The sequence below is a fragment of the Lotus japonicus genome, chromosome 4 (assembly GCF_012489685.1).
Source record: "Lotus japonicus ecotype B-129 chromosome 4, LjGifu_v1.2".
In the NCBI taxonomy this organism is placed as follows: domain Eukaryota; kingdom Viridiplantae; phylum Streptophyta; class Magnoliopsida; order Fabales; family Fabaceae; genus Lotus; species Lotus japonicus.
Genome location: NC_080044.1, coordinates 82,523,274 through 82,536,462, shown reverse-complemented (window position 1 = coordinate 82,536,462; position 13,189 = coordinate 82,523,274). Strand labels below are relative to the sequence as shown.

The 13,189-nt window shown below is 31.8% G+C and overlaps 1 protein-coding gene across 1 annotated transcript; it reads left to right on the top strand.

The window, feature by feature from the left end:
• Positions 1 to 3,788: 3,788 nt before the first annotated feature.
• LOC130712096 (transcription factor BEE 1-like) lies at positions 3,789 to 5,690 on the top strand. The gene is made up of 6 exons (XM_057561930.1): positions 3,789 to 4,292; positions 4,562 to 4,687; positions 4,824 to 4,889; positions 4,982 to 5,050; positions 5,143 to 5,220; positions 5,407 to 5,690. The coding sequence occupies exons 1-6, from the start codon at positions 3,915 to 3,917 to the stop codon at positions 5,494 to 5,496; spliced, it is 807 nt and encodes a 268-aa protein (XP_057417913.1). The 5' UTR covers positions 3,789 to 3,914; the 3' UTR covers positions 5,497 to 5,690.
• Positions 5,691 to 13,189: the final 7,499 nt, after the last annotated feature.

Genomic DNA, 13,189 nt, shown 5'->3' with positions numbered 1-13,189 from the left:
ATGATAAGATTGATCTAATTGATTTGAAATTCATATACTTCATGAAAAAAAAAAATTGCGACACAAGAATAATGATAAGATGGGTGGAGTGACAAAGTTATACAAGTTACTCGCCCAAAATGAAGTGTGGCACAAGAATTTGACCATTTATATAGGAAAGTCGAATATCCAGCTTGGTTTGATTAGGTATGAAAATAATAAAATTTTTGCCAATAAATGAAGATAATAATGGAAGTTGCATTTTATTGGCCAAACAAAAAGTCTGCTTGGGTCGATTTCTTTAAACACTCGCAATGGGCATAAGTCCAAACAATTTTTTGGCCGAAAGACAATACATGTTGCATATTGCAACATGGAATAGAAAATGAATTATGCTATTCTATACTGGACCTTTGGCCCATTCTCCATGCTCCGTAACTGGTCCAAACCATTCCGTAATTCGCTGAGATTCTAATCACTTTGACAAGGGAAATATGTGTGACCCAAAGAGGGAAAAATAGTTAAGTTTTTTGTTTGTGAAGTTTGGGTAGGTTTGGCTTCCGTCACCACCAAATACTAGGATATGCCTTCAGAACCATTACTCATTTATAAATGTACTTACAAATCGCTTACTAATATTATCCTCACATCGACAACGATAATCAAACACACAACTTTCTGAGTAGAAGTGATCCGTACTTACTACTGAGTCGACATATGTTGGTGGAAAATATAGTAATTGATAAAAAAAAAATGGGAAAAACATAGTTTTCATGAACATCTCATAATCTTTCATTAACCACCAACCCAATTTTCATGGGAAATATGGTGATTCGTACTTACTAAGTACCAACTGAGTCAACATGTGTTGATGAGAAATTTAGTTATTGATGAAAAAAAGGGGAAATATAGTTTTCATTGAACATCTCATAATCTTTCATTAACCACCAAACCCAAAACCCAGTTCAGTAATTATGGATTTATATATGAGTAACTATTTGTATAAAAATAAGTGTCTAATTGTCTATTATAATATCCAAACCTAACACACCAATATAATATTTATTAGATTTAACTTTATAAATCATAGTTTGATGGATCAAGTAAAAAAGAAAAACAATCACTTTATTAAGGGACTCTATTAAGTCTCATTGATTCAACGAATTGTGTGTTTCAAATATCCTAATTTTGTTTTTCTTTTCCCTTTTTCCATCCCACCTCTGTTTCCCGTTACTTGTTTTTGACATTAGCTTCTTCCAGCTGGGGTGAAGGATGCACTTAATATGGTATAAAGAATCAGTGGGCATCATATCAAATCATCTTTTGGGTCAAAAGTAGCTAAATTCATGTCATGTAACTTGTCATCGTTCATATGTAATTCAAGTAATTATGAGTGTATGATTGCATCATAGCTTTTAGATAAAGTTATATGCTAGCATTAAGAAACATAATAGTGAGATGAACTGCAGAATAACCCTGTGGACTTTAATAGGCTTAAGATATTCACATTTGAACATTAAAACAAACATATATGGTACTTGTTTCAGCTTCAGCCTTGCTAAGTAAGAATTATTTTTTTTATGGTAGTATGAGACCTAAATCTTTCTCAATCCTCAGTTTGTCATTTGAAGTTATAAAACTTGATACCAGATCTGGACTTTAATGAATATGGATGAATATCGCATCAAGCCATCAATTAGCAGTTGGAGCTTGGTATATACCCCAAAGAGTATTAACTTTTTTGTTCTATTGTGACAAAGCTCTCTTTAAGTTTTCCTATAGGAAGGTAAGCCTAGGCCAAAGTTTGTGGAATATTGCCAAACCTTTGATCCAATTGGTAGTGTGTTTGGCTCTGCAGTAGAAAAGTAATAAAGTGTAATTTTTGAAGTTATCATGTTTTGAATTGTGTGTCACCATCAATCCAAACATGTTACGAGCAAGGAAAACTTAATACTTATTTAACATTTTTTAGAGGGGCAAGAAAGAGAGCGCAAATTTATCAATTACTTTCATAAATGAAACCTATTGATTATGATTACTATGAACATTTACTTTCTTAACTTTCAAGATGAGAAAAAAAAGGAATGGAGGGATCAAGAGAGAGAGAGAAATTTCAAATGTTTTCTCAAAGGTCAAGTGCTGTTATGTGTTAGGTAAATTCAGCCTAACTAGTTACCATCCATAGGCCATCTTTATATGGTATATATTCTCATTCAAAACTTGAACTTGTTTGGCTGTATTGCCTTTTATGTTCAAAAGATTAAATGCAAATGCATGGGCAAGTTCTTTGCACGTTTATAACATGAAAATATTATATCTTCCAATATAGGCAAATGTAACAACCACAGAAAACCTACCTCTTGTAATATGAGTGTGTGTTTGAATGCCAGTTGTCTTGATACAACCTAAATATGCTTTTTTTTTGAGTTTATGTAAAAAGAGCTTCACTCATTTTTTATCTTGAAATATATACTAATGTCCCATTGCACTAGAGCTAACATATATCCTAACATAGCAAATCAAGCAGTGACAGCTAAATGGTTCTGAAAAGAGTTAGTAAGGCTTTCCTGCAATTGGGAAGATTGTCCTAACAAGAACAGTTTGTTTTTGTGTAAGAACTTTCAATGGTTACAAATGTTCAAACCATGTCCATTTTTTGTAAGGGCTACAATTAGGTATATAGGGCACCTACTATTGCTATTTTCCCATTTGCTTTCTTAAGACAGTGGAGACTTAAGAATCAATCCCATGATGGGAATTAAATGAGCTGCCACACACCAAGCAGACACCCACATGGTAGAAGGGTGGTTCTAAAGTTTGGTTCATTCATTTCTCAAATATCAGTCCAAATCAGAGACAATTAACCAAACAAAAGACAATGAAGTGTGTGTGGCTGAAACAGTAGTAATTGATAGGTAGAACCTTAATACAACTTGCTCACCAAGAAATCCAAATCAGCTTTTTCCTCACGTGTATGCTCTATGTACAGGCTTAAAACTATACTTTCAAATAACATTTTTTATAGCACGTTTGATCAGCTTTTCTTTCCTACAACTAATTCTAAAACTCAAAAGCTACTCACAGAAACTTCTCCCTAGAATTGATTCTGGTCTTAGAATCAACTAGAAGAACTTTTAAACCTGCATTTGGTTTAAACTTAAAGCAGCACAATGGTATATGGCATCAAGTTTTGACAAACTAGAAGATCAACTTCAAGAAATTAAAAGATTAGTTGAGAAATATATTGTACATGATATATATCAGGACACTGAGGAAAACTCTGCTTCACCAAGTGAGATGCTTGTAACTGGGAGAAAAACAAGGATACAATACAAGTCCATATTTTTTACCTGCTCACCCAAACTATGCTTCTATATATAGATGCTCTTAACCCATCAGGGTAGCTTAGTTGGCAACGTAGATTGAATGTGTGAGAAAAATTTTCAGGCTAGTTTCCCGCAAAATACATTGAGCGGAATGATGATCAGTCTTAACTATGACTAAATCCTGGATCCAGAATTGTCGCGTCTGAAGGGTGACTGGATATCATGTGGTTTGTACTTTATACCAAAAATATATAGATGCCCTTTTCCCACTACATTCAAACCTTTGATAATAGATAACAAAGAAAGGGATCCCAAAATTAAAAGTTCTAAAAGCTCCAAAAAATAGACAGTGCTTTTCTCACAAAGCAAGGACCCATATCGCAGCACCTTGTCTCATAAAGCATGGGCCCATATTGTTAACAAACATTTTCCCCTGTATATGGGGCCAACCAGGGGGAACACAACTACAGAGCCTTGAGCTGCCACATGCTGCTTCTATAATTCATCAATGTAGCTGCAATGTCACATTATAAATACCACTGTCACCCACATTATCCAGATACAACCACTTAAAAACCTTACCAAAACTCATTTTTGAAAAATCACATCATGGCTGAATTCACTGCAGATTGGCAAAGTCTTAGACCCTCATCATTTCCTTTCTTAGATATTGATAACATGGAACTACTAAATCATCTCAAAGGGGTGAATTCACATACCTTGGACAACTCAATTTTGAACATGCAGAACTTGATGCAATTCTCCAGTGGCAGCTTCTTTTGCTCCTCAGAACCAGAATTTCAAGGAAACTTGGAAGAAAATATGCCAGGCCTTGTGCATCATTTCAATCAAAATGCAGCTCCAGTTTCACCACCTATTTCTTCAGTAGAAAATGAAGGTAGAAAGAGGAAAGCAACCAACATGAGTGGACCTAGTTCTGCAAATTCAACCCCTTCAGTTTCTGAGAGTGAAAGCAAGATCAAAAATGTAAATTTTCTTTCTATTATTCAGTCATGATAAAGGAACAAGATATACTGCATGTTTGGAAATTCGTTCTACAATTGGTTCTGAATTTAAATCAATTCTAGAAGAAGCTTACGTGAGAAGCTTCTGTGTTTCGGAATTGATTCTAAGAAAAAATAAGTTGATCCTAACATGCATATGCTAAAGTTCCTTGAACTGGTTTTCATGGAACTTTTACTTTTGACTTGTATGCAACAGAGATTGATCTTTTTATTTATTCTGCATGTTTTCAGTGCTCTGGAAGAGGCAAGAGAGTAAAAAAGAACATGATGGAAGAGGAAGACAAGAAATCAACACAAGTAGTTCATGTTAGAGCCAGAAGAGGTCAAGCTACTGATAGTCACAGTTTAGCAGAAAGGGTATAATTCTTGAATCCCCTTCTTCAAGCCAAGATTTTTTTTTTGCATCAAATCATTAAATATGACTAAATTTAGATCATTTTTATGTTGTTTAAGATGAATTTGGACTAATATCTTTTCATTTATTGCGATTCAGGTTAGAAGAGGTAAAATCAATGAAAAACTTAAGTGCTTGCAAAACATTGTCCCAGGATGTTACAAGGTAAAGAAAAAATTCTTTTCCAAATCATGGCATGTTTCTAATTTTGATTCAATTTCTGACTATTTTTCTTTTTCACATTAATAAACTTGTAGACTATGGGTATGGCAATAATGTTGGATGAGATCATAAACTATGTCCAGTCCTTGCAACATCAAGTGGAGGTAAGTGATCAAAAGTCTAAAGAAGTAGCATTTTATTTATTGCTAGCAAAAGATATACATAATCTTAATATATATGTTTGGTTTGAGTGCAGTTCCTCTCTATGAAGCTCACTGCAGCAAGCACCTTTTATGACTTCAATTCAGAGATAAATTCTTTAGAGGCAATGCAGGTTGGAATCCTGAATATTTCACTGTCTTATGTTACTGAAAATGAACATTTTGGTTTGCTCGTTTTTACCGCATGTTTGGATCAACTTTCGTTTCTCACACAATTTCTCTTCAGAATTGATTCTGGTTTTAGAATCAATTGTAGAATTATTTATTTGTTTATTGATATATTTGTTGTTTTATGGCAGAGAGCAAGGGTATCCGAGGCAAAAGAGTTGGCAAAGTACGTGACAGAAGGATATGAAGGAGTTTCTTGCTTTCAACCAACTTGGCCTTAATTCCAATGACTTCTATTTTGTAATTTTTAACTCAGAAACCACACGAATCAAAAAGAAGCTCCATTCGCACTTCTTACTTTACAATTTTATAAGATCAAATTGTTTCCACTCTTTGGTAGACATTCTCATTTGTAAAATCCCATCAAACATGTGAAGAAATGAATGAAAGTGATAAAAAGCCTACATTTCATATATTTTTCTTTGTGTGGCTACAATTGCTTTGCAGATGTAGATGTGAATATTAATGCTTAAATTCTAAGATTAAAAAAAAAAAACTAAAGAAAAAGTAGTAGAAGAGTTACAATAGTATAGTGTGAGAATGTCCCAAGTTGAAATAGACTTTGTGGATAACACAACTGTCACTTGAACCTGTCGAAAGTTTTGTTTAATCCTTTTGCAACAGCCAGCTGTTAGTATTAAACAAAAATTTCAAGCAGAAAAGTTTAATGATGGAACCTTTCTGATCCCATGCCTAATGATACAATCACCAAAAAATTAGTTGTGATAGAGAGCAAAGTTGTATTTCTCAGCATATCATTATCATTTTGCCCAATAGTTTGAAGATATTTTCTTTCAATTCTACCATTTTTTTTAAAATGATTTTTTGATCATTTGGGGAACATTCGTGAATGTGTTTTCTATTTTCATCAACAACTATACTAAGTATTTCATATAATATATAGATACTTCTAAATATATATATTAAGTCTAAAATATTCATAAAAATTAAGAGAGTATTGGTTTGATTGATAAAAGATATATTAGTTAACCTATCATTAAAAAAATATAAACTAACAATAATGTTTATCGAACCTCTAGCGATTTGCGGCATTTAATTTACATATGTGCTAATTAGTGGCGATTTTTTTGCTGTCGTTAAACATGAAGTGTAAAAAATATTATGCAGGTATTAAACCGCCAAAAAAATTTGTGTCCAAAATCATATGTAAATTTTGTGGAAATTTGACACTATATTTATTCTTACACTTCACGTCAAGTAGTTGAAAATCGAGGAAAACGCAGTCAATTAAATGTCGCAAGTCGTTGGGATCTACATATAAGCATGACTAACCAAATGTAAAAATGCATGCATTTAAGATTTGTATTTTAAATTTTAATACATGATTATTTTTAAGTAATTTGGAATTAATTTACCATACTCAATACCTATTGAACAAATTTGAGTGAAATTATAAAACTTCTTTGATTGTAAAAATTAAAGTAAAATTATGGATTAATTTGATATAGAAGCTCCAAAAAAAAGTTGGACTTTATCATAAAAGTATTATCATTTATTAGTATTATTTTGATTATGTTTATGTTCAAGCAAACTTAACTCAAGTTACCATGATTGCAACAATGATGAGAGAGACTTGAATGATACAAATTTAACATTGACTTGAAGATACATTTGGTGTGTATATCCGATAGATATCTCTCTAACTTTGTGGTTGAGATTGAAAAATCTTACCAAAACCGCACATAATATTCCACCTTTCACTAGAAATCGCAGCAAATTTTTCTTATACAATTAAAATCTTTTCACGTGATTGCGTGTGTTCTACCAAGTTCCACCACATGCAGCCACACTCATTTGTTGCCATCATGGATCAACTTGAAGGTCCATGTCTTGTAGGTCCTACGCCAACAACAATGTTTCCTCAAGTAGTTTTATTAAGATATCCCCTTTGTCGGTAAAACAAGGAAATTGCTCATCCATTTGACACTATTAACTATTAACATATCTGGATTGGTCACACAATCCAAATCCATCTATTCGGATGGTATCAAATATAATTGTTGTAAATTAGCTATGAGAACATAAATAGCTATTTAATAGTTAATTTTCCAACAACTATTCATTTAGACAACCCAAAACTTATTCACCATGTTTACAAGTTATAATAAAAGTGTACCGGTACATTACCATAATCATTGGTGGACACTTCATCACAAAGTCTTTTCTAAGAACCAAACACACTATATTTGACTTCTTTAAAACAAGCTAGCGAGTCACAAGTAAAATAAATACTCATCATAATTATTAATTGAAAAATCAACGGTTGGGATTATGATAATATACTCATCTATATCTATATATATTAGAAAAGAACAACTTCTAGCATGACGTGTCGCTCTCACAGGCCAAGTTAGTGACGTGTCGCTCCGAGATTAATTCTCACTTAATTATTTACACGTCAGCTTTTCCACCTATTTAATTATTTACACGTCAGCTTTTCCACCTATTAATTTTCGGATTTTTAATTAATTCAGGATTTTATGAGTTTTTATTGTGATTTGCTAGATTTTGATAGTTTTTATCTATATTTATTTAGTACCTTTTTAAAATTTATATTTGATTAGGATTTAAGTTGTTTATTTCTTGATTTTATCTTAATTTATCTTATTATTTATTTTTAGAGTATTAATTAATTTTTATGGTATTTTTGTTGAATTTTTGGATTTTTAATTAACTCAGGATTTTATTACATATTTAATTTAAAAAAAAACAAGTGATTATGTTAAATATTAAAATAAATAAAATCCAACATGATCATGTTCCATTTATAAGAGATTCATGTGAAGGAAAAAACAAAAAGATATTCAATGGGTAAATATTTTATATCTTCTTTTATTTTAACCTTAAAATTTCCAAAAATCTAGCAAATCACAATAAAAAACTCATAAAATCCTGAATTAATTAAAAATCCGAAAATTTAATAAAAATACCATAAAAATTAATTAATAAAAAACTATCAAAATCTAGCAAATCACAATAAAAACTCATAAATCCCGAATTAATTAAATATCCGAAAATTCAATAAAAATACCATAAAAAGTAATTAATAATATAAAAATAAATCTAAAATAAATTAAAATAAAATAAATCAAAAATAAATTAAGATAAAATCAAGAAATAAACAACCTAAATCCTAATCAAATCTAAAATTTAAAAATATATTAACAACCTAAATCTTAATCAAATCTAAAATTTAAAAATGTATTTTTTTTATGAGAATTAACCTGAGAATGACACGTGGAATTATTAGAAAAGAACAACTAATAATTAAGTGGGAATTAATAGGTGTGTTTATTCTGTATCCAGATGCAATTTGGATTATTCTTTTGGCCTAGAGTATTTAGCTTTTATCTCTTTAATGTGATGATTAATGAACATTTGCAAGAAGTTGTATTTTCTTTTTCCAAAAAAATGTTTTGAAACGTCTGGATTCCCCAATTTTCTGCAATCATAATGTTTATGACTGTATTTTTTTTAATCATGATGCTCAGAAGAACTCTCTTCTTTAGAGCAAAGGAAAATGAAGAGCATTTGCACCTTGAACGAATCAAGGATAAGTCAAAACTTTTTCTTTTGGAGGATGGTGCTAGCAAAGATAGAAAACACAATGTAATGTTAAAAGCTATTGAAGCTATTGCTGGAGTCAGAGAAGAGGTGGCAAACTGTTTGAGATGGTGAAACATTCTTCCCATTTTATTGTTGGTAAAAAGATTGGAGAACATGTAAGGTTTTCTGCCCCTTTCATACTTTCTGATATACTTTGCACCTAAATTTTTGGTTTCAAGTGTGAAAATGAAGAGCATTCTAATGTTTCTCTCTTTTCAGAATCCTAAGTTTTGTTGTTAATCCTATTTAGAAATCCATTTACTCCATCTTGGTCTAATGCCCATGGCTGCCGTAGCCAAGCCTCAGTATTAAGATACCTTTGGTGGATGTATGAGTATTTAATTGTTGCAAATTTGAACATTGACCTACTTATCTTACCTCTTTCATACAACTCTTTACATATCTATTTGCTACTTTGATTGTTAGGAGAGATTTTTAACATCCGAACAATTTTGACAATTGGTATCTAAAGAAAGCTCTATTAGTATGACCTTTTTATCTTCTTTTTGTCTTCTTCACAAGTTAACCAGATAGAGAGGATGATGCAGAAACAATATTACACAAACGAAAATCAGTGACTTAGATAGATAAGTGGCTTAGTTTGTTTAACTTTAGTCCCTCTGTAATAAAGTGATTAGGTTAGTTATCATTTATGCTCACTATCTATCTGATTCATTTATGAGGTAGTTAGTATTATAAAAACCTGTAGCATTTCAGCAATTGAGAACCTGTGTTTTGGTTTTCTTTCATTTTTTAATCTTATTGTTTTGAAGAGTGAAACACCGAAATGGTATGGCAGTGATACTGTTAATGTGCTTAGGGAACGACATTGAGAAAAAGTTTTATGATTCTGACTTCCATAAGCTTAGGGGATGGCAGTGGTCACTGTAGATTAAATTAGCTATTGGTTATTAGCCATCATTGATTTTATTCCCTGATTATGTCTCTGATAGTAATTGAAAAGTCAAATTACGATAAATGTTTTATGACCTACATTACTCCATACTTACACCACCCCCTGATTTCTCCTTTTGGTCCTTCTCATGATCTATCCCCCTGATTTCTCCTTCTCATAATTGCACATAACCTAAGTTAACTCCTTAATACAATTTAAAAATGGCAAGGTAGATGTCCAGATAGGTTTCTCTTGGTGAACTTCTATGCCACAAGATGATGGTTTCAAGGAATTGTGATAATCTTGCTTCTGTTTTTTATAAATACTTATCTACATGTATTTGGTCAAGTCATTGGACAATGCAGAGTGTGTAAAATTGCAGCATGGTTTGTTTTTTTTTATTAGGGCAAGTGCATAATGGTTGGTGAAAGTCATGTAGAGATTACCATTTCTGTTCCGAAAACCCAAAGCTGTCGGAGCAACTTTTTATGGTTGGAGGAGCTTACTAAGGTGACTTATACTGAACAAACATGGGAGGAGAAGGATGTTTATGGTATTCCTTGAGAGAGCTTGAACATAAAAGAGGTATGAGAAGCAAGCCATTGAGAGCATGGTCCCTGCAAATTCCCACTTTTTTTTGTATTTATTTGTCTGCAGACTGCTATTAATGCAAGGCAGGCTTTCCTCTTTTTACTAACCTGAATGATCTCAGTCATAGATGCTTGCAAATACTCCACCATTCCTTCTGTTTCATTCTCATTTATTTTGATCTCTAATTTGTTGTGTTTGGTCATTGAAAAGAAGTAAGAATTTTTAATTTCTTTAGTTTGTCTTTCATGAAACTACTATACATCATATCAATGACTATATTAGTTAAATTTTCTCTTTTAGAATGTTAACTCCATATGCCTTATTGCTTGATTAGTTTATATAGTTAAAGGAGCTATATAATAAAATAGGTTAAGGAAATTATAAGGTTATTTAATTTCTTAAACTTATGCTCCTCTGTTATTGATACTATGCCTTTTTACTTAATTTATTGATTGATAATTATAAGGTTAAAGGTAACATCTACATGTTGTGGTATGATTTTTTTCTTCTAAATAATGCTAATTATGTACACTGGAGTTTAGTTTCTCTTTGTTTTGCCATTTAGACTGCATTTTTGTTTATTTTTTGCTGTTGTTTTTTGTTTATTTTTTAATTTGCTTTTCTCTTTCTCTAACAATGTGGTTTAAGGCAGCAGAGCTTCATTTTTTACTTCTTTTATGTCCTTTGTTTATGTAGCTATGTGTCAAGATTTTCACTTTGAGGCCAACCTTTTAACTGCAACAGTGAAGCATTTCACTTTGAGGCTAACCTTTTAGCTGCTGTTTATGTCCTGTAATAACTTTTAGAAGAATAAAATCAAATCATTGAAGCATATATTTTATGCCAATAAAATACACAGATGATTTAAACTGATTGATTATTTCTATTCCCTTTGGACTTGGGAGCAAAGCTCCAACTATATAAGTAGGGTTCAAGAATTTGACTATTGAAGTTGCGGCAAAGCTTTGCCAACCCTACCAAGTTCTTCATTGAACATTGTAGAATCAGTCCTTGGTGCATGTGGGATTAGTACTTTAAAGAGAACAAATCTCATAATTGTGAATAATGTCTCTGACATTGTTAAAGCAGGATGGTACTACAAACAGGTTATCCATAGACTGGATGGAATGGAACAACATTTAGCAATAGTTTTTTATAGGTATTTGACTATTCTATGCAGCTTTTCATTTTATAGCCCTTTTGGTTTTGGGCAGGATGACCCTTTAGGGTGGTACATAAACTTCAACTAGATATCGTGTAAATTAATGTCAATGGATGCTACAGGGGTGCTGCTCATGTTGGATGGAATGGAACAACATTTAGCAATAGTTTTTTATAGGTTATTTGAGTATTCTATGCAGCTTTTCATTTTATAGCCCTTTTGGTTTTGTGCAGGATGGCCCTTTAGGGTGGTACATATTTTTATATAGGACGAATAACATAAAGTTCAGCTAGATATCGTGTAAATTAATGTCAATGGATGCTACAGGGGTGCTGCTCATGTGTTTCATGTTCACAACAATTACTGCTTTGGAGCTTGCTTAAAATATGATTGGCCTAAAATAATCATTTTATGTTTCCCTTCCTCTTCATTTTTGCTAAGAAAAGTCCCTCTCAAGTCACAATAAAAGTGAGTGAAATTCATCAATTTTAGACTGCCTTTCATTTGCTCTTTTTGTTTCAGGGGATTTGACAGCTTATGGTAATTGATTGGAATAATTGCTCTCTCGGACTATTACTAAAAGAGAAAGGTACCATGCTCTAGCTCTTTCTGTTTGGCATCTTTTACTATATATTAATCACTCATTATCTTACCTGATATATAATGTTAACAACGCGTCCTCTTTCAATTCTTAATTTGTTTAATAACTTCTTTTGTTCAATCCATGGAGTATGTAGACGTGTTCCCTTGCTATGTTGAATATGTATTTATATAGTGACATGCCAATCTATTGATTTATTTCAAAAACTGTCCACAGAGGTGGATGCTGAGTTAGTTTCTTTATTGCAAGAAATCAGGATTAGAATGTGCTAGCAGCAGGTTACCTATTTAATCAGGATTTAGAGATCCTATATTTTCTGTTTTCTTCAAAATATCTGAATTTTTTACATATGCCTAAGTTTTGGCTTCTTTACACTATTCGTTGATATTCTGTGGTGATTTTTCAGCAAAAGTATATTCTTATTGGTTTTAAATAATCATTTTATGTTTCCCTTTCTCTTCATTTTAGATCAAATATGTAAGCGGCTCATATGATTCTGGGAATGTCTTCCTCTTATTGAATAAAGAGATTTCAGAGCATGAATATTTGAAAATAGTATAGAGTTCATCGCTGAGACTTTTCTATTGGTAACTTTGGTAACTCTTGCTTTTAAGTTTTGGTAAATTTGCCCACACTTCATATTTTCAAAATTGGATTTGTGAATATTGTTGGATTTGTCACTTATTACAGATTTCAAATTTATTTATAAATCCCGATAAATGCAGTATTTTATATGCTTTGTGTTGTACCCTTTTAAGTTTTTGTGTAAATGATGGGTTGCTTGATCCAAATCTGGTGCCAAAAGATGTCAAACTAGAAATTCTATCGAATTATATTTTTATGTCTTTAAAACCTTTTGTTTGTGCTACATCTTTTTATGCTATATGTTTTTGGTTTTTCTTGCACTGATAAAACTAAGGTTATAAAAATAGTAATTACTAATCTGGTGTGAATATTTGATTCAAGCTTTGATTGAGATTTAAGGCTTTGTTTTATAACAGCTTTTGAGAAATGATTTAATTGAGGCCATGCCCTGTG